Source organism: Chelonia mydas, chromosome 7 (assembly GCF_015237465.2).
Source record: "Chelonia mydas isolate rCheMyd1 chromosome 7, rCheMyd1.pri.v2, whole genome shotgun sequence".
Classification (NCBI taxonomy): Eukaryota; Metazoa; Chordata; order Testudines; family Cheloniidae; genus Chelonia; species Chelonia mydas.
This window is the reverse complement of record NC_057853.1, coordinates 57200489-57222890: the sequence shown is the minus strand read 5'-3', so window position 1 is coordinate 57222890 and position 22402 is coordinate 57200489. Positions and strand designations below refer to the sequence as shown.

General features: G+C 50.4%; 1 protein-coding gene across 1 annotated transcript in view; it reads left to right on the top strand.

Moving 5' to 3' along the window:
• Nucleotides 1–16053: 16053 nt before the first annotated feature.
• FRMPD2 (FERM and PDZ domain containing 2) overlaps nucleotides 16054–22402 on the top strand; it is a 129956-nt gene continuing 123607 nt past the window's right edge. Inside the window, exon 1 of the mRNA XM_043551851.1 lies at nucleotides 16054–16648. Within this exon, the coding sequence (XP_043407786.1) occupies nucleotides 16623–16648 (26 nt within the window). The 5' untranslated portion in view covers nucleotides 16054–16622. The remainder of the gene's footprint in view (nucleotides 16649–22402) is intronic.

The window sequence follows — 22402 nt, the reverse complement described above, 5'->3', positions numbered from 1 at the left end:
CCATAGTGTAGGTGCTTTCTACATGAATGGAAGGGTGCTTTCTACATGAATGAATTTTCTGTTGATGCAATTAATTTACCTCGCCAAGAGGCGGTAGCTAGGTCGATGGAAGAAATGTTTTGCTGACCTAGCCACATCTACCCGGGGTTAGGTTGACTTAATTATGGTGCTCAGGGCACGACATTTTCCCCAGCCCTGAGCAACATAGTTAGGTCGATCTAATTTTTGAGTGTGGAGCAGGCCTTAGGAAGGAACTCAAGGTTTGGCTTTATATTCCCAGAATATTGGACAACTGGACTTGCTATTGTTTTGGGTAGATATTTAGGGCTGGATCCTGGCAATACATCCAAATGTCTGTGTGCCACAGACAATTGCTCGTATGCTTTTTTTATTGGCTGGGAAAGATGAGTAGTAAGTATGTGGATCTCTTAGGTTTGCACAGTTGAGTTCACAGATCTCCTGCCTCCCCCCACCACATTTCTAATTTATACTAGGGCTGTGGATTAATTGCAGTTAACTCACACGATTAACTCAAAAAATTTAACTGATTAAAAAAATTAATAATTATTAATTGCACTGTTAAACAATAGAATACCAATTGAAATTTATTAAATATTTTGGATTTTTTTCTACATTTTCAAATATATTGATTTTTTATTACAACACAGAATACGAAAGTGTACAGTGCTCACTTTATATTATTTTTTATTAAAATATTTGCATATAAAAATGATAAACGAAATAGTATTTTTCAATTTCACTTCATACAAGTACTGAAGTGCAATCTCTTTATTGTGAAAGTGTAACTTACAAATGTAGATTTTTTTGGTTACATAACTGCACTCAAAAACAAAACAATGTAAAACTTTAGAGCCTACAAGTCCACTCAGTCCTATTTCTTGTTCAGCCATTTGCTAAGACAAACAAGTTTGTTTACATTTACGGGAGATACTGCGGACTGCTTCTTATTTACAATGTCACCTGAAAGTGAGAACAGGCTTTTGCATGGCACTTTTGTAGCCAGCGTTGCAAGGAATTTACATGCCAGGTATGCTAAACATTCGTATGCCCCTTCATGCTTCGGCCACCATTCCAGAGGACATGCTTCCATGCTGATGATGCTCATTAAAAAAAAAAATACTTCAATTAAATTCGTGAGTGTATTTCTTGGGGGGAGAATTATATGTCTCCTGCTCTGTTTTACCCACATTCTGCATATATTTCATGTTATAGCAGTCTCGGATGATAACTCAGCACGTATTCATTTTAAGAATACTTTCACAGCAGATTTGACAAAATGCAAAGAAGGTACCCATGTGAGATTTCTAAAAATAGCTACAGCACTTGACCCAAGGCTTAAGAATCGGAAGTACCGTCCAAAATCTGAGAGGGACGAGGTGTGGAGCATGCTTTTAGAAGTCTTAAAAGAGCAACACTCTGATGCGGAAACTACAGAACCCGAACCACCAAAAAAGAAAATCAACCTTCTGCTGGTGGCATCTGACTCAGATGATGAAAATGAGCATGTGTCAGTCTGCACTGCTTTGGATCGTTATCAGGAAGAACCCATCATCAGCATGAAAGCATGTCTTCTGGAATGGTATTGAAGCATGAAGGGACATATGACTCTTTAGCACATCTGGCACTTAAATATCTTGCAACGCCAGCTTCAACAGTGCCATGCGAATGATTGTTCTCACTTTCAGGTGACATTGTAAACAAGAAGCAGGCAGCATTATCTCCTGCAAATTGTAACCAACCTTGTTTGTCTGAGCGATTGACTGACCAAGAAGTAGGACTGAGTGGACTTGTAGGCTCTAAAGTTTTACATTGTTTTATTTTTGAATGCAGGGTTTTTTTGTACAAAATTCTGCATTTGTAAGTTCAACTTTCATGATAAAGAGATTGCACAACAGTACTTGTATGAAGTGAATTGAAAAATATTTTTATTTTTTACAGTGCAAATATTTGTAATAAAAATAAATATAAAGTGAGCATTGTACACTTTGTGTTGTAATTGAAATCAATATATTTTAAAATGTAGAAAACATCCAAAAATATTTAAATAAATGGTATTCTATTATTGTTTAACAGTGCGATTAATCACAATTAATTTTTTACTCGTGTGATTAATCGCAATTAATTTTTAATCGCTTGACAGCCCTAATTTATACCCATGTCCTGTGGTGGTTCAATGACAAGACGGAACACAGCTTTTAGCAAGCAAGCGGCTGGTCTGCTAACGGGCTTCTGCCTGTCAGCTTTCCACCTTCCCCCTTTATTCTTTCTCTCCCCCCGCACATTACATTCTCCATCAGATAAAAGGAATACACTGGCTTTGTTTAACATTCTTATTTACCAATTTCTATCTACCGCATTCCTTGCTCTCGGGCCTTGAGCTTGAAGGGCTTCCCACGGTTCATGTCATCTGAGCGAGATTCCAAGGTTCATGCCCTTGAGAGGAGCTGTGTGTGCACAGGTCCAGCACAACACTCCGGGTGTGCCCTGAATGTTGCCAAGCGCATGAACCTTGTATGAATCCTACACATGTCCCCCTCTTATCCTCCCAAAGGGCGATAAAGTTAAAGAAAACTAACTGCCCAGACCTTCCAATGGAGTGTGGCTGCCTTATGCTCCACCTCTGGTGGAATCTAGCCATAGAGGCAGTGTGTATCTGGCTTTGGAAGAATAACCCCAGTGCAAGGAGGTTGGCTGCCACTTCCCACAGCTCTCATTGGCCAGGAACAGTGAACCGCGGCCACTGAGAGCTGCGGGGGGCTGTGCCTGCGGATGGTCAACATCAGCAAAATGACTTGCGGCTTGCAATCAGATTACCCTGATGGGCCGCATGCCATGTGACTCCAAACACCATCTTGCTACCTGTAATTTTCCACAGTGAGCTTTCTTTGAAACAATGGATTTTCTTCCACATGGCAGAAGCTATAAAAGGCCTTGGAAATGTCTCCATTTTGCCTCTTTTCTACTCCAGCCTCTTTCCTGCTCAAACTTCTGGACTATGGACTTATACTAATGGGAGCATTCTAACCAAGGGACTAAGGTCCTTCCAATGATTTGGAAGCAACCAGAGACTTGACTTAAGCCAGCAGTTTATTCCATCACTGCTACAAGCCTGAACTAAGAACTTTGCATTTATAGTATTGTGGCAAATTGCCAGCACTACTATGATGGGTCCCACACTTTCTCTTCTTGGGGGGGGGGGGGTTCAGGGCACCATTTCTTGCCCCTGAACTGGGGTATTAACTGCCCCACTAGTGTCCTAGAGGAGGGGAGTGGAGAGGGAGGGACCCGGGCCCGCCTTCTACTCCGGGTCCCAGCCCAGGGGCCCTAGGGATAGTGGTAAACCACTTGAACTAGCAGTTCCTTCCCCTGGGCTACTTCCTTCTCCTGCCCTTCAGCTTGTGGGGCTTCCTGTCCTCCCTCTGCACAAACCAGGTGTCCCTTTGACTAGGGTCTTGGTCTTCTTAGCCCACCGCAGCACTTCTCCAAACTCTCCTCTGCTTCCCTCCAAACTGCTCTCTGCTCCAACACCAATCCACTCTGCTTCAACTCCTCTTCTTGTCTGATTGAAGCAGGGGGGTTTTATCATGTGACTGATTTCAGGTGCTTTAATTGGCTTCAGGTGCTTTAATTAATCTATAGCAAACTTTCTTCCCTCTACAGGGAAGAAGGCTCCCTTCTGGCCCTCTCCTGCTGCCCTCTGGCCTGGGCTTTCCTTGCTTTTTGCCCCTGCTTTCAGCTTCCCCCCTGACTGGGCCAGGCGCTCTCTCCCCTTCTCCCCCCTTTTTTCTTTTTTGTGTTTTTCTGCTCTTGCTTGGGTGCTGGTCAGCGGCCGGCTGGCTGTCAGCCCCTCCCCCCCCGCCCTCCCTCGGAAGCTGCTGCCGCTCCAGCTGAGGCCCCCTGAGAGGGGGGGGCCTGCTGGCCCGCTCCCCGGAGGGGGGGAGTGGGAGGGACACAGCCCCCAGACCCAGCCACTTGCTGCTTGTTTGTGGACCCGTATCCGGCCGAGAGAGACTCTTATCATCTGTTCCGGCATCCCTGGAATGCTACAGCTGCAAAGAAAGCCTGGAAAAGAAAGGGAAAAAGCCATCCACCGGAGGAACACCGCCCGGGGAATCTAAAAATTGCTGTGGAGGGGGCCTTAAGACTGAGTAACTTTCGAACTGTGCTCTCGTGTGGGGGGAGGCCTTGACTGTGTCTTGACTGTGTTTGTAGGGACACAGGGGGTGTGGCACGGAGCTGCCACCCAATCCATCTGTGTCCTCCCAACCCCCACACTACTATCTTCACCACTGCCGCCCTCCACCGTCTTTGCTGGCTGTTTAACATCTGCCTCTGGACTCAGCTGCTCGCCCTGATTCCACCATGTGGGCCAGAAGCACCAGCCAACCAAACAGAACTCTCTGTACAAGCGTACAGTGGTTCATGTGCCCCCCCCCCCGAATTGTCCACCCCACAGCTTGTCCCTTTTTACCTGACCCCAACTCCTGTTAACCACCTGCCACCGCCTCTACTGGGGCATCGGCAATGGAGGGCACCGGGGTGACCTCCGCCGCTGTCATGCCCATCGCCTCCCCAGACTCTAGGGAAGCCCCCCCAGCCGGCAGGAAAGGCCAGGGCAAGAAGAAGGGGAAGGGCCCCGCTAAAACCACCAGGCCCTCCGTGGCAGGGGCCACCCCCACTGCTGCAGCCCCGCCACCGACCACGGCGTCCTTCCCCACTGCCCCCTCCACCAGCTCTGTGGGTGTTCCTCCCTCAGCCCCCAGGATGTATGCCTGGGCGGCGGCAGCCCCCCCGCCTGCCGCCTCGTCATCTCTCCTGCCCACCGCCTCCGCCACCATCAATAGCGGCTGGGGCCCCTTTCCCACCATGACAAGGAAGCACGGTGTCCGATGCCTCCTGGTGCCTGCCTCGTCCCATGTGGAGACCTACGTGTGGGCGTTGGCGAGGGTGGTGGGGCCCTCAGCCATTGTGGTGGCCTCCAAAATGTACGGGAAGGTCGTCTTCTTAGCATCGGAGGCTGCCACCCAGGAAGCGGTGGAGAGGGGCCTGGCGGTGGGGGGAGTGTTTGTCCCCCTAGAGCCGCTAGAGGACCTGGGCATCTGCCTGGTCCTGACCTTTGTCCCTTCTTTTCTCCCCAGTGCTGCCCTGTTACCCGCCCTTTCCACCCTGGGGAAACCTGTTTCTGTTATCAGCCCTCTCCCGTTGGGCTGCAAGGACCCCACCCTCCGTCACATCTTTTCCTTCCGCCGGCAAGTGCAGCTTCTACTGCCGTCGGCGGCGCGTGACGTAGAGGCGCTCGAGGGGTCCTTCCTAGTCCCCCACCAGGGGGCCCGTTACCGGGTGTACTTCTCCACCGGGGAAGCCCGGTGCTACCTCTGCCAGGCGTCGGGGCATGTCCGGAGGGACTGCCCCTTAGCCCGGCAAGGAGGGGCACCTGAGATCCCCGAGACCTGGCAGGACATCGGCCCCGTCATTGCCGCCTCCCCTGGCCGCCCGGTACCCGAACCCGCCCCCCCTCCTCTTCAGACCACCACTACTCCCACTCAGGCCCAAGGGGCACCTCCCCTACAACGCCCAGACGAGCGGGAGAGCCCCAGCCTCGCTGCTGACACTCTGGCGGGGGCTATGGAGGAGGGTGTGGCATAGAAACCGCCAGGCATGGGAGAGAGCCTGCCCCAGGGAGAATCCTCCCTTCCTTATGCTGCCCCACCGTTCCCCCCCAAGTCCCTGAGCCATCGCCTCTACCCCCTGACACGACCCCTGCTAACCAGCCACCAGATGATGCCATGGAGGGCCGGGCCATAGTCCAGGGGAAGCGAGGCAAGCGGAAGGCTCGAGCTCCACCTCATCCACCTGAAGTAAAGGCCCCCTGGAAGACCAGGAAGGGGGGCACCGATGCCGGGCCTTCCGCTTTGCCTATGAGTGCGTCCCATCCACCAGTGTCAGCAGGGAAAGACGTGGCAGCACTGGAAGGTAGTGTCTCCCCTCCACGGGAGACCCTCCCCTCGAGACCCTCGAGGAAGCCCCTTCTGTCCTGACACTACCCAAAGCCCCCGTGAATCCTGAGGCAACCGTTGTGGCAGGTGCCAGCGGGGAGAACCCCGGGGTGGCGGAAAGTGTCCTCTCCTCCATGTTCGAGGAGATCGAGGCCCTAGATCTGACCCCGGTTACCCAGGGGGAGGTTGATCTTTTGCCAGCAAACCTCGATCTGGGCGACCTCACTCCACCCCTCCTTTCTCCATGCTCCCTCCCCTTAACTGCTGCTTCCGCTCCCTCCCTTCCACCTCCGAGGAGCCCCTGGACTCCTCCATTGACCCGGCCGCTGATGGCACCCCACTGACAACCACCGAGCCTGCTCAGGTGACAGCCAGCGCCATGCTGCCGGGACACGAGTCGCCAGGGGCACCCTCCGTTGGTGCGGAGCAATCGACTTCCTTCCTGGGCGGGGGCCCTACAGAAGATAATCGACCTCCTGATGCTGTGGCCGCTAAATCCACCATAGAGTCCGCCCCCGGTATCACTGAGAGCTCCCTCCCCACCCCCTTAACCCTCGAGCCTGATCAGGAGGCACCACCATCCAGCTGCTTGCCTCCCGAAACCCAGAACCTCGCCCCTGCCCCTACCCCTACCCCTATCCAGTTTACCTCCTGCAATGTTATTGCCGCCCCCGGGGCTGTCTCCTTCCCTTTTCCAACTGATGACCCCCAGGGAGCGGCCTTTGTGTTCTCCTGCCCCGACCCATTAGGGGCTGCTATTTTCCCTCCACTGCCCCCTGTTGCCCCAGGGTTTGAGGCAGGCCTAGAAGCTCCAGCCCATCAGGCACCCTGTCGGGCGCCCGCACCCTGCTTGCCCATTTTAGTGGGCCACGGGGCTGCACCAAGGGCCCCGCCAGGGAACAACCGGGAAACCGTAACCCCACCCCCCCATGAGCTGCGAGGAGTGCTCCGGAAGTTTTTAGAAGATGCCCATGGCTCCCGCAACAAGGTACAGCTTGCTCTCCAGCGATGGGGGGACTTTTTTCAAATCCTCCAGGCCACAAGGGCCCTTACGGGGGAAAGTAAAAGGACGGGGAAGCGGGATGCCGCGGCCTACTGGCGGGTCTGCATCTTCCGTGAACAATTACTCACCTACGGGATGGGTCAAGGACTGTTGCGCGGCCCGCTGGGGGATGCGTGCGTCCCTGCCAGTGAGGATCCCCCCCAGCCCTCCCCATGACACCTCTCACCATCGCAACGTTGAACACCCGGGGTTGTAGGATGGCTCTCCGCAGGTCCCAGGTGCTCTCCTTCCTTCGGGAGGGAGGGTACTCTGTGGTTTTCCTGCAGGAGACCCATACGGATCCGACCGCCGAAGACAGTTGGCGGCTGGAGTGGGGGGACAGGGTCTACTTTAGCCATTCCACGGTTCGACAGGCTGGAGTGGCGACCCTGTTCTCCCCCGACCTACGGCCCGAGGTGCTAGGGGTCGCCGAGGCCATGCCGGGTCACCTGCTGTATCTCCGGGTCCGTATGGAAGGGCTTGTGGTTAACCTCGTTAACGTCTGTGCCCCAACATCGGGCCCAGAGCGGCTGCAATTCTATCAGCAGGTGTCCGCCTTCCTTGGCACCTTAGATTCTCACGAGTGCCTGGTCCTGGGAGGGGATTTTAATACCACCCTCGAGGAGCGGGACCACTCGGGGACCGAGGAGAGCCTGGCCGCCGCGGAGATAGTCGAACATCACTCCCTAGTGGACATCTGGCGTGACCACCACCCGGACGACACTTCCACGTTCACCTTTGTCCGGGTGGAGGCCCATCGGTCGAGCCACTCCCGGTTGGACCGCATTTATTTATCACGTTTCCATCTCTCACGAGCCCACTCCTCCAGCATTCGGCTGGCCCCATTTTCTGACCATCACCTAGCCACCGTGACAGCCTCCCTCTGTGCGGAGAGGCCAGGGCCGGCCTATTGGCATTTTAACAACAGCCTGTTGGAGGATGAGGGCTTCTTGATGTCCTTCCGGGAACTCTGACTGGCCTGGCGAGGGCAGCTGCATGCCTTTCCCTCAGCGCGGTGATGGTGGGACCTGGGGAAGGTGCGCGCCCGGCTTTTCTGCCGTGACTATACCCGGGGCACCAGGTGATGGAGAAAAGCAGCGATAGAGCAGTTGGAATGGGAGGTCTTAGAGCTGGAGAGGCATCTGGCCGCCAGCCCCGAGGACCCGCTCCTCTGGGGAGCGTGCCGGGAGAAGCGGGAGGAGCTCCAGGCCCTCGAGGACCATCGGGCCCGGGGCGCCTTTGTTCGATCCCGCATCCGCCTCCTTCGGGAGATGGATCGCGGCTCCCGCTTCTTTTATGCCCTGGAGAAAACGAGGGGGGGGCCAAGAAACACGTCACCTGCCTCCTGGCAGAAGACGGCACCCCCCTCATGGAACCGGGGGAGATGTGCGGGAGGGCCCGAGCCTTCTACGCAAATCTTTTCTCCCCGGATCCGACCGACCCTAGCGCTTGCAGAGTGCTCTGGGAGGAGCTCCCTACAGTCAGCGCGAGCGACCAAGAGGCTAAAGTTGCCTCTCACTCTGGCCAAGTTCTCGGAAGCCCTCCATTGTATGCCCACTAATAAGTCTCCAGGCATGGACGGGCTGAGTGTGGAGTTCTACCGTGTGTTTTGGGACGTCCTCGGCCCAGACCTAGTCACTGTCTGGGCCGAGTCTCTGCAGAGCGGGGTCCTCCCTCTTTCATGCAGGCGAGCTGTGCTCGACTTATTGCTGAAGAAGGGGGACCTCTGCGATTTACGAAATTGGCGTCCCGTCTCGCTCCTCAGCATGGACTACAAAATCGTAGTGAAAGCAATCTCTCTGCGGCTAGGGTCTGTGCTGGTGGACGTGATCCACCCAGACCAGACCTACACCGTCCCGGACTGCAGTATCTTTGATAACCTATTTCTGGTTTGGGACCTTTGGGAACTCGGGCGTAGAGACGGTCTGTCTTTCGCCCTCCTGTCCCTAGATCAGGAGAAGGCGTTCGATAAGGTGGACCATGGGTACCTCCTGAGCACTCTGCAGGCGTTTGGCTTCAGACCCCAGTTTGTGGGTTTTCTCTGGGTGCTGTACGCTTCCGCAGAGTGTCTGGTTAAGCTCAACTGGACCCTGACCGAACCGGTCAGCTTCGGGCGAGGAGTACAGCAGGGGTGCCCCCTCTCGGGGCAGCTGTACGGTCTGGCGATCAAGCCCTTCCTCTGTCTCCTCCGCAGGAGGTTGACAGGGTTGGTGCTGTGGGTGCCAGAGCTGCGGCTGGTCCTGTCGGCGTACACCGATGATGTGCTCCTCGTGGTCCAGGACCCGGGCGACTTGGCGTGGGTGGAGGCTTGCCAGGCCATCTATTCGGCAGCCTCCTCCGCCTGGGTCAACTGGGTCAAGAGCTCTGGCTTGGCGGTAGGAGACTGGCGGCAGGCGAGCTCCCTCCCACCCGCGCTTCAGACCGTCCAGTGGAGCGCGTGTCCGCTGCTCTATCTCGGCGTTTACCTTTCTGCCATGCATCCGTCTTCGCCAGAGAACTGGGAAAATTTAGAGGGTGGGGTGATAGAGCGGCTCCGGAAATGGATGGGACTACTCCGATGTCTCTCCCTCCAAGGGAGAGCGCTGGTGCTTAATCAACTAGTCCTGTCCATGCTCTGGTACTGGCTCAACACCCTGGTCCCGGCCCCGGTTTTCCTGACCAACCTCCGGACATCGATTCTGGGGTTCTTTTGGTCAGGAATGCACTGGGCCCCTGTAGGGGTTCTTCATCTACCCCTGAAGGAAGGAGGACAGGGCCTGAAGTGTCTGCACACTAAGGTCCGCATCTTCTGCCTCCAGACCCTCCAGAGGCTCCTCTATGGTGCAGGCAGTTCGGCACGCCATCCTGTGCCGCATCCGTGGGCTCCGATATGACCGGCAGCTCTTTTATCTCCGTCCGGGAGGTCTTCTGCAAGACCTCTCCGGGCTGCCAGTCTTCTACCAGGACCTCCTCTGGACTTGGAAACTGTTTTTAATGACCAGGTCTGTGGCGGCCACCAAGGGGGCAGATCTCCTAGCGGAGCCCCTGCTACACAACCCCCAGCTCCGTATGCAGGTGGTAGAGTCCTGCTCGGTGCGCCAGAGCTTGATCCTGGCAGAAGTCACGAGAGTCGGAGACCTCCTGGACTACGACCGGGGAGACTGGCTAGATCCCCTGACGCTCGCTTGGCGCATGGGTCTCTCCAGACCTCGTACCCCCCGGTGCGTACTTCAGGAGGTGAAGGCCGCTTTGCCGCCCGCTGCTAGGGCTTACCTCGACTAGGTCCTGCTCGAGGGCATGCCCCGCCCACCCTCTACCCCAGGCCCGCCAGACCTTTTAATTGGACCCCTGCCCCGTGGACCCAATCGACCCCCTCACCCCTTTACTGCGAGCCGGCTGCATGACCTGCAGCCGATATGCTTCCAAACCGCGCCAAGGAAACAGCTATACACACTCGTGCTCCACACTCTTCACGCCCTCACCCTAGTGTCCCGCCCCAACACAAAGTGGTGAGACCTTCTGCCACCTTTGGAGGGTGAGCAGCCTCGGTGGGCCAGCCTATATTCCACCTTGGTTCCGAGGCCCGTCGGGGACATCAGTTGGCGGCTCCTTCACGGAGCTGTGAGCACGGGCACGTACTTGGCGTGGTTCACCCCCATCCCAGATACTTGTCCCTTTTGCGGTGTGAGGGAAACCCTGGCTCACGTATATTTGGAGTGTGCCAGGCTGCAGCCCCTGTTCCGGCTCCTCACAAATCTTCTATTACGTTTTTGGTTGCATTTTTCCCCTCACGTTTTTATTTATGCACTCCCCATCCGTGGCCTCACAAAGTCGCGGGATCTCCTAGTTAACCTCCTCCTGGCCCTGGCTAAAACAGCCATCTATAAAACCAGAGAGAGGAGGTTGGCCAGTGGAGTTTCCTCTGACTGTGGGGCTGTTTTCCGATCCTCGGTCCGTTCACGTATCCGGGCGGAGTTCCTATGGGCAGCGTCCACCAACTCCCTTGATGCTTTTGAGGAGCGGTGGGCACTGTCCGAGGTTCTCTGCTCGGTGTCCCCGTCCGGTTCCCTTTGTTTGACCCTTTGATTGGGGGAGAGAGTAAGGGACCCCAGCCCCAGCCATTGCTGCTGCGGACACCACCACCTTAGAGGGGTCCTTTCACATGTGGGTGCACGTACCCCCCCCCCCCGCCCCGGATTGTCCACCCCACAGCCTGCCCCTCTTGTTGGGTGCTTTCAAAGGAGGGAATTGTTGGTGACACTGGGCGTGGTGCCAGGTAACTCAAGGGGGTGGCAGACCTTGAGAGTCGATGAAGCCCCCTCACTCTGGGCCACCAGATAACTCAGAAGGGTGGAAGACCACGAGAGTCGAGGAAGCCCCCGGTCCTGGGCCCAGGCAAGCTTGAACACTTCCCTCCCCTGAAGCTAATGAGAAAACAATTGTGATTGGTTGCTGTGTTACACATTGCATATGCTGTTGTTTTTGTTTTGTAAGTGTGTTATGCAAATAAAAACACCTTTTTTGCTTCAAAAAAAACCACTCTCCTGTTGCCCTCTGGTCATGCTGTATCACTGTATGTATTTGATTTCTTTAAGCAATTTTATCTCTCACCTTTCTTTCTTTTTATAAATAAACCTTTAGATTTTAGATACTAAAGGATTGGCAACAGCATGATTTTTGGGTAAGATCTGAGTTATATATTGACTGGGGTATGTGGCTGGTCAGAAGAACCTTTTGTTTGATGAGCCTGGTTTTAAAGAACCACTCATCTTTAAATCCTGTGTTTTTGGTGGTCATACAAGGTCTGGAATACCTTAGGAAACTGCTCTCCTGACTTCTTGTTAGCCAGTGTGGTGAGACAGAAATTTCCTTTTATTGTTGGTTTGGTATATCTTATGGAAGAATAACCTCCAGTTTTGGGTTGTGTTTGCCCTATTTCTCAGCAGTTTGTCCTGCATTTGTCATTCTCAGTTGTGACCCACAAAGGCACAGTTACACCTTGTACTATGTAACCCTAGACCAAAAGCAATAAACCCTACATTGGCGGTGTGAGTCCCCCTCTGACCTAAGCTGTCCTGTGGCTGCCGTTTTAGCAGCTTGTTGGAACCAGCCTTTGCTGAGGTGTAAATAATAATCCTTACCTTTAAGTAAATGTTAAGCACTTCCCGCTCTTCGGCCTCGCTGCTGGGATGAAAAGGTATTAATGTCAGAGAATAATTGGATTCTAACCCCTGCCAATTCTCAGAAAGCTGGATGGAACATAAGGGAGTTTTAAGCCTTCATCCAGCAATTCCTCCACCAGGCTAAACAACCTTTCAATCTAGTTAACCTTCTTACACAGTGGTCTAGTTATGTAAACTTTGCCATGAGCATCCATCATGGTCATCCAATAAAGGGTACTATGGATGCATAATAAACCAGTTGCAGGTTTCACATGGTAATATTCTGTTTCTGAGAGAGGTGTGTTTATGACTCTGAAATACCATTTAGATTCAAACTAGTTCAGCGCTTGAATTAATTTTCTTTGTTTTCAAAAGAACTTTTGAAAAGAAAAGTTTCTCTTCGGACACAGGAAGACAAAGCATGAGCCAGATTCTGATCTCATTAACAAGATGTAAACCCAGAATAATTGCTGAAGTCAGTGGAGCTAGTTTTGATTTACCTGGGGAGGTGAGATCAGAATCTGGCCACAGGGGTTCATAACTGGGATGGTTAGGTCTATTATAGCAATGGGGTGACAATATTTAGATATGTTGATGAGTTAATAAAATCTATGTTTGCACCTGACATAGTAGTTATTATTATTATTATTTAACTTTATTATAATAGGGAAAACTCACACAACAGATTATTTCTAGAAAAGTGATTCAGCAAACCTCACTATTAACTGTACAAATACCCTTATAGAGTTATCAACTTAAACTTCGTTTGGGACCTACCGAATAAACCACTATAAGTAGTGCTATCTATCCCCCACAGTCCTTATCCACAGAAAGAGCAGGTACAACCCTTTTATGCTATGTTTACACATAGGAGTGGTCCACACCAGAGGACCATGTTGAGCTCAGCCAGGTGCTCAGGGTTTCCCTAGCTCAACAGTTGCCTTCCACTTGTCCACTGTCTCTCCTCTCACAAATGGAATGGCATTGGGACCTATTGGAAAGGCTTTGTGGCCTGCAAGATAATAGAGGGATGTTCAGGGTCCCAACCATCACCCAAGCATGCACACCACCCATGGTCACTAGTGTTCAGTTCCTAAGGAATGCTGTACACAGATGGGGCAGCAGTTGGTTGGAAACCTTCAGTGTGGGTATTTGGTCACGGTTAGAAGGGTTATTTTGATGCATGTGTGGGGGACTGGAGCCAGGCAGGGCACTAGCTGAGTCTCTTGGTGGGCTGGCTGTGTAGTCTTGTAATTGTTGTTTCTATAGCAGGAATGGATAGATGGGGGGAGCTTGTCCCTAGGTGTGCGGATGTGCGAGTCCTGACCTGGGCCCACAAACTCTTGGGCCACTGCTCCATTCACAACACTACCTAATGGCTCTACTAATCACTGGAGAATTGGGAGCCCTAAGGCCTTATGCTCCGCTAAAGGTACTGCCCACCGGAACCTGATTGGAAGAGCTCCGGAGTCCCTGCTAGGGCTGAGTACACTATTTAAACTAGAAGGCAACACAGGCAACAAATCAGATCCTGGCTTGCTGCTGCTACAAACCCTGCTGTCTGCCACCTGGCTCCCAGGCTTGTCCTGGATTCCTGACTTCCACCCTATCCTATTCCTGGCTTCTGCCCTCAGCCTTGTTCCATTCCCTGAACCCTGTCACCCCGGTTTCCAACTGCTCCACCTCCAACCCAAGGGTTTGGCTCTTTGGCTTCTAACTCAACACTGCCACTCGGCTTCGGCTCCTCTGTCCTGTCTGACCACAGCTCTGACATCTGGCTCCTGACACTGGTCCTGCCCATTGGCTTCCGGTTCCTGAACACTATGCTGACCATCAGGCCAGACAGCCCACGTCCTGGTGGCCAACACTGGTCTTCCACAGACCCTGACAGGTACTTCCTTGGGAAAGGCAATCAGGTCGACTCTGCTAGGGGGTATGTTTGAATCCTAATCTTCAGACACTACTTTATGATTTGTATTATGGTAGTAACTAGGAGCCCCAGTCATGGACAGGACCCCATTGTGCTAGGTGCTATACAACCTCAAAGCAGACTGTCATTTCCAAGGAGTTTGCAATCTAAGCACAAGACAAGAGACCAGAGATGGATTCAGACAAAGAGGAGAATACAAAGAAACAATGAGATACTATTGATCAGCAGGATGGCCTCAGAACACCAGCTGCCTACCCATTTTTGAGAGGGTTTTGTTTGGGAGAAAGCACTGAAGGGCTTGTTTGACAACATAAGAAGTGGGTGATGGAGGCTGGCCTCCTGGAGAGATCAGAGATGGGAACTGACATTTCAATAGTGAATGAGACATGCTAGGTATGTTGGGGATAGGCCATGAAGGGCCTTGTAAGAGAAGACAAGCAATGGAGAAAAGGAAGCTAGTGGTGGGATGCAAAGAGAGCGGTGATACAGGCAAAATGGCAAGGTACAAAAATGATCTTTGCAGCAGCATTCTGAATAGATACGAGCAGGTCAGGATTGCATTTCTCAAGGCCAGAGAAGAGGAGGCTGAAGTAATTGAGACATGAGATGATGACAGACTGAACAAAAGTTTTAGCTGTGTGGATGGATAGGAAGGGCTGTATCTCAGAGGTGTTCTTCAGAAAGACTCGGCAAGTTTTAGACACCTCCTGGACGTGAGGGTCGAGAGAGAGGGCTGAGTCAAAGATGTCTCAGAGATTTTAGTTTGGATGGAAGGAGGGAGGTCTGGAGTAGAGAAGTAAATCTGTGAGTTTTCAGCATAGAGATGAAAGTTGAATTTGTGTTTGTGGATTAGATTTCCTAGAGGTGAGGTGCTGAGGGAGAAGAGAAGAGAACCAATGACAGAGCCCTGTGGAAGGTGCAATTAGAGAGGTGAGCACAGAGAGCCTTAGAAGCCAAGGGAGGACAAGATATCAAGAAGAAAAGTGTGATTAGCAGTTCCCAAGGCACCTGACAAGTTGAGGGGGATGAGAACGGAGTAGGGTTTGCTTCAGCTTCTAATACCCTAATGAAGGTGGTAAGTACTGTATGTCTTGACTCATGTCTGCCTTATAACTGGACTGCAAGGGCTAGCTAACAGTCACCTTTGGGTAGTTTGTTAATATAAATTTTGGCCTTTCATCCATATGGTCTGTGTTGTATCATGTCTTCATTCTGGTGTGTCATCAATTTGAAATCGATCCAATGTACTCTCTGTGGGTATTCTTTAAAAAGAAGGCCCTGGCCATGCTGCATGAACTTTAAAGATGCCATGGTTCTTTTCACAAGAGCCAGGTTTGCCTCAGTATGCTTCACTCCTTCCCACAGTGCTGTGCAGAAAGCTGAGCACCAGTTGTCTATCTGGTTCTACCCCAGAGGTGGCTGCATTTTGGTGGTTGTGTAGGTATTTGGGGATGAAAGATATCTATTGATGTAACTTTTATTTTAATTCTCCAAAATAAATCGCCTGTTTTACACCATTCAACTGAAACCAGAAGGAAACTACTCAAAAACTGAAGAAATGAAATAAAATGCTAAAGGAAATATATTTTGGAAGAGTTTAAAAAAACAATGAATGTGAAGGTTTGATCGAATCAGTCCAAGAAATCCTTCTCCGATGTTGCTATCTCCTCTCTACACTCTGGTGCTCACCTCAGTGCTGCTTTGCAGGAAGCTTCCCTGCTTTCACATCCCTTCCTCTTTATGTGCTCCAGTCCCAAGTCAGACCTGTCCTGTGGTATTACAGGATTTTCCTTGATTTTTCTCTTCCTATTTTGAGCGTTGCATTGCAATCCAGTCAGTTGTTTTCCCTTGTAACTTTCACTCGTTTTTTCTCCTAGGAAGTGTCTCAAAAGCCCTCATTGCTGTCCTTCAGGACTGACAATTTTCCTGATCATAAAAGAAAGATTCTCTACCTTAGGCTGTCAGTCAGCTCTTTGGTGCATAGTCTCCCTCTTTGGACCGGCTGTGGTCTGAAAGAGACATCAGCCTGCAGACCGGCTGCTGAGCTTTGGAGCTAAGGCTGCCTTGTGCGTCAGGTAATCCAATTGAGTTCTTACTTGCCCACGGCCCCACAGATTCCCATTCAGCCAGCTGCTAAATGCCGACTGCTTCAACTGGAGGGTGAACTGTCAAAAAAACAAAAACAAAAAAGAGTGAAAGAAAAAAGAGAGAAGCGTAAACAACATGCAGCAGCCATGTCGTTGCCCTCAACTCCAACCCAGGAGGTGCTAGGCTGGGCGTGCAACTGAGAGAAGGAAACTTATTGTTCACTTGCTTAGCCACTTGCCAGAGTACTCAGTGCTTAGTTACGAAACATAAACAAAGCAGCAAAAAGAAAGAAAGAAAGAAATCAAAAAACAAACCAACCCTGCACTTCACTGGGAAGTTTGTGTCTATGAAGACTTAGGCTACAGGTTTCAGGGAAAGATATCCGAGATTTTGGACTATTTTGGATGCAGCATCTGTCCAGCTGTTGCAGGTAGTTTCTTGTATGTTTCTCTTCATACCATTATTGATTAAATAAGAATTAGGAGGCTTCCTCGCTTAGGACAGCAGTATTTAATAGCTACCCTCGCTTTTAGAATAAAGATAATTTCTTTTCTCCCATACCATTAGCTGCTTAGATTGTACAGGACGGTTGCTTGTATTAAACACAGTAATTTAGGATGGCCAGATTTTGCTCAGCTCCTACTGACTTCAAGAGAAGTTGGAAACATCCATCCCAGGGCTGAATCTGGATATAAATCTTTAAAGTGAAGGAAAAGAAATTGCTGGATGGTGTTTGTTCTTTTGGCACAGATAATGCTGAATATTTTTGCATTTATATGACATAACTCAAAAAGTTCCATAAAACCATTTTAAATTATATTTGCTGGTCTCAGGACCCACAATATAATAATAATAATAATAATAATAATTAATAATGACGGTAGCTTATCTGTCAGACTCAATGGGAGACTCTATTATCACTATTCATGGACTTGTAATGCACAATAATTTTTTTAACCCTTATACTACAGACCCGAGAAAGGGAGGATGTGTTTTCTAGTGGTTAGAGCACAAAGGGCACCAGAACTCTCAATTTCTGTTTCTATCTCTGCTACTGTCTCACTACTTGGCCTTGGGAAAGTCACTTAACTGCTCTGAACCTCACTTTCTCCATCTGTAAAATAAGGCTAATCCTTATTTTCAAGGATATTGTGAGGCATACCTAATAAGTGTAAAACTTTTTGAAATCTTTAGATGAAAGATCCCAAAGGAGTGCAACTAATAATCATGCTTAGCTCTTAACTCTTATATCCAAAGATCTCAAAGTACATAACCAAAGACAGTAAATCTCATGGTCCCCATTCTCAGATGGAGATACTAAGGCATAGAGACTTTCCCAAGCTCACACAGCTGATTGCAAAGCCAAGAATCCTTGTTTCCTGACTCGTAGTCCAGTATGCTATCCAGGGGATGACACCACCGCATTACAAAGAATTATTACGATAAAGGTGTTGGTAAAAGACAGCAGCCTAGAGGGAAGAGAGGTGGATCTTTTGATGCATAAAAATCCACAAATGGAAAAGAGAAATAATACTGCACTATGTGAGTTCTACTGCCCTTTCACAGCTGGCCTTATAGGGACATGGAGCAAATCTCTGAAGGGTTAATCTTGGCATGCATTAGCAAGTGGATTTAGCTGATGGCCTACAGGTAAATAGGTTGCTTCAAAGGTTCTCCTTTTACACCTGCTCTTTAAGAGAGATGTTTGGAGAAAATAAAACAATGACAGGAGCCAGTCCCTAGTAGACAGACATTCTGAGAGGACTTTGGAATTAATGCCATTTCCCCTTAGGTATTGGGCCAAAGGGAAGGTGGGAGGAAACTGATTTTTAAAGGCACAGATGTTTTCTATTTCCCCTATCATGATGGCACTAAAGGGCATTGTTCTGGGAATAATTTCAACCTCTGCAATGTATTTTACCTTCAGCTACTGATATGTACCATCTTTCTTAGCTCCGTCTTAATTTGGTTTTTGTTTGAGAATTAACTTGGGAGTTTTTAATTATTAAAAATGTCATAAACGAACAGCAAACCCAACAAGAATGTGATAGTTCTGATGTTTTGAAGATATATAGTATCAATTTTAAATCATTTTTAAAATGCTGAGCTTTTAGGACCAGATTCACCTGTGTGCTCTGGAGGCTTTGACATTCCAAAGCTGTACAAAGCTGCTAGAAAATACTGGACAACTGAGCTGGGTTTAGAGCTGACTTGCATTGCTACAGTGGAGCATGGCAGCTGGAGTGTTTGACTCAGTTTCTCCATCCTTCTCATCCTCACATTCACAGGGAGCTACATTTGTTAGAGGAACAATTATGCATTACTTTTAATTCAAAAGCTAATTAATAGATTTGTAATTTTTTGGAACATTCATTCTACTCTCAAAGAGCGTGTTCTCTAATTTGGGGAGGATATGGTATTTTTAAATATATAAAAAAGAGATTGAATGTCTGCTTCAAGTACAAAACTTAACTCAACTGTGAAGCCAGGACTGGCACCTCCATAATATAGGACATAGAGAAGGCCAGGTCAACAGCTTAGATCACTTCTAACTGGGACCACTGTAACATAAGAAATAACTCACCCAATCATTACCTTTTCTCTAGAGCTAATTTGCATGTTGCAGCTCCATAGGTTGTAATGAGACAGTAGTGTGGAACTTTTCTTCTTTCCAGGGGTGAAAGTAGCTTAAAGGACTGGTACTCTGGCGTCCTAAGGAGGGGGCGGGGCCTCAACAGGAAGAGGCATGGCCTCTACCAGAAGAGGTGGGCCCTTTAAATCCCCGGGCCCTTTAAATTCCCGGGCCCTTTAAATCAGGATTTAAAGGCCCGGGGCTATGGCTCTGGTAGCAGCAGCTGGGAGCCTCGGGCCCTTTAAATCACCCCCTGAGGTCCCAGCTGCAGAGGTGGCTGGGACCCCTGGGGCTCGGGGGCGATTTAAAGGAGGGAGATTTAAAGGGCCCGGGGCTCTAACTGCCACTACTGCAGCAGAGCCCCAGGCCCTTTTAAATTGCTGACAGATCCCTGGGGGTCCAGGGCAGGGCCCAGGGCTCTGGCTGCCGCTACCCTCCAGGGCCCTTTAAATTGTCCCTGGAGCCCTGCTGCCGGAGCCCTGGGGTAGTGGCAGTGGGACTCTGGTGGCTATTTAAAGGGCCTGGGATGTGGAGGGAAGGGTTGCAGGTTGTGGGAGGGAGTTTGGGGATGGAAGGGGGTGCAGGGGTGAGAGCTGTGGGGTGAGGCTGGGGATGGGTTTGGGGTGTGGCTGGGGATAAGGGGTGCAGGGGTGTGGTAGGGGGCTCAGGGCTGAGGCAGAGGATTAGGGTGCGGGGGGATGAAGGCTCTGGCTGGGGCTGGAGGTGAAGTGTTTAGGGTGTTGAAGAGGCTCAGGGCTAGAGCAGAGGGTTGGGGTGTGGGGGGATGAGGGCTCTGGCTCGGAGTATGGGCTCTTGGGTGGGGCAGGGCTGGGAATGAGCTTGGGGTACAGGCAGGCTGCCCTGGGACTGGAGCCAGAGAGGAGGATTCCCCCCAGCCCTCTCCCCACCGGCAGCAACTTGCTCTGGGGTAGGGGCCCCCTTCTCCCCCCCGGCAGCATATTCACCCCCACCACTGTCACTGCATGTGCTCCTAGGGCCCCTCTCAGGTCCAGGAATCTCCCTCACCTCTCCTGTGATGGGTGCTGGGGGGGTTGCCATCACATGGGCACCTTGTCCCCTGCTGCTGCCACCCCTCATTGTGGCCTCACTGGGGGTGGGGGATGGGACTGCCCCTTGCCCAGCATGGGGCAGGAGTGGTGACCATGGGTGGGGGGTGGGGTGGCTGTACTGGTGGAGGGTCCCTCCAGAAAATGAAAGGGTCTGAGGGGGAAGGGCAGGGTAAGGGCAGCCTGCCCTGGCAGTAGTGGATAGGGGGCACTAGGACCCTGTGGCGGCAGTTGATGCAGGGAGGCAGCATGGAGCTGCAGGGGATGCTCTGCCCAGGGACTCAGGGAGGCGCGGGGCAGCAAGGTGGAGGGCCAGGGGACACTCGGGGGAGGCGGGCGGGGGGGGGCAGCAGTGGGAGACCTGGCCCCGAACATTGGTGGAGCCGGGTCCCTGGGCCCTCAATATTGCTGGAGCCATGAGCCCATATAACTCACCTCTGCTGCTTGCTGGTACATTGTACTGGGGTGTACCGGCTTACTTTCACCTCTGCTTCTTTCATATGGAAATAGCAACATTGACAAGTTAATAGAAAGTTGTGAAATCCAGTCGAGGGCTTCAGGAGATGCAGAGTGCACTTTTTTGATACCTCCTGGAAATGAAAAGATGGGGCACTTGTTCACAGTGTGTCCAATGGTTGGGAGGTCTCCACATTCACACCTGCGGCAAATCCTTGATTTTCCATTTGTGCATGTAACAGTCTAATGTGGTTGATGGTTGTCCAGTGTCTTCACCAGAGCAAGAAACCAGCCAATTAGATATGAGTGTGAGACTGAACTCATGTGTTGAGAGGTCTCATTGATAGATGAGTTGACCTCCAACTGTCACTGGTCCTTAAAGGTCCCATAGTTGCATGCTAGCTTGTACAGCCGTGGTATAACGATTCCGATGGCACTGCTGCACGTGAAGCAGCAAGAACATTGCAGTCTTGAGCACCAGGAGGTTTCAGCATCATTTGAAGCTGTCTCTTCTGAGAGTGTAAAGTTCAAAACAAAGCAGAATCAATTGTTTCCTGAGCTAGCTCTATTCCTGAGACCCTGATTTAAGTCCTAAGCAGATTCCTTCCACCTCCATCCACTGCCCCACCTCCACATCCAGCTTCAGACATTTTCTTGTAAATTATAAGCATTTAATTTGTATATGTATAAATTTGAATTGACTAATTTTTATACTTGCAAAAATTGTGTGTATTCACATTTATCAATATGTCTCAAACCTATACACTTAATGTGGAGGCACTGGTAGTGACTTCAGAGTTATGGCTGAGTCTGGACTTCCAACCTTGCCCTGGTTTCTACCCCCTCTAACTTTGAATTGGAGTATCTGATTTAGCTGCACAATGGGGTGTTTGAGATTGGCTGGAAGGATTTTCTTTGAGAATTTGGAAGGCTCAACATTAGATATTTTTTGTACTTAGATTCATAGATTCATAGATATTTAGGTCAGAAGGGACCATTATGATCATCTAGTCTGACCTCCTGCACAACGCAGGCCGCAGAATTTCACCCAGCACTCCTGCAAAAAACCTCACACCTATATCTCTGCTACTGAAGTCCTCAAATCGTAGTTTAAAGACTTCAAGGAGCAGAGAATCCTGCAGCAAGTGACCCGTGCCCCATGCTACTTAACAATCATGCTTCTGTATATTGTTCCTACTTAATCAGATATTTTTTGTGGTTCAGTTTTTTCCCCAGTCTCCCATGAATTTTCAGCCGCAGTGGTGGGTTTTCTGAGCTCCTTGTTTCACAGAGATGGCTGTTTGCAAAATCAGCACGGGCTTTTGCTCATGCACAAGGCATTTCACAGGAAAGAATGAGGTGTGTTTAGCAAATGAGTTAGCTAAAGGTGTATTAATTAACACCTTTTCCCAGTGCAGACCAGGGATGTGACATTATAAAAGTCTTCCAGGATCAGAGAATGAGAGAGGCAAAGCGGCAGGGAAGTGGTGGGAACTAGATCAGAGAAGTGGGGTGTGTGTGGGAATGAAGAGGAGAAAGTGAGACTAGAGGGGGGGAGGCAGGGGAGTTGGAGGGAGGGAAGTGGACGTGCTCGAAAATGAGGCCACTTGTTTGGGTGTCTAAATATGGATTTAGGAGCCCAACTTTGGGCATCTGGATTGGAGAAGTTTGCCCTGAATTGTTTAAAATAACAATTAGAACATAAGAACAGCCATACTGGGTCAGACCAAAGGTCCATCAATCCCAGTATCCTGTCCTCTGACAGTGGCCAATGGCAGGTGCCCCAAAGGGAATGAACAGACAGGTTATCATCAAGTGATCCATGCCCTGTCACCCAATCCCAGCTTCTGGCAAAGGCTAATAGCCACTGATGGACCTATCTTCCATGAATCTATCTAGCTCCCTTTTGAACCCCGTTATAGTATTGGCTTTCACAACACCCTCTGGCAAGGAGTTCCAGAGGTTGACAGTGCGTTGCGTGAAAAAATACTTTCTTGTGTTTGTGTTAAACCTGCTACCTATTAATTTC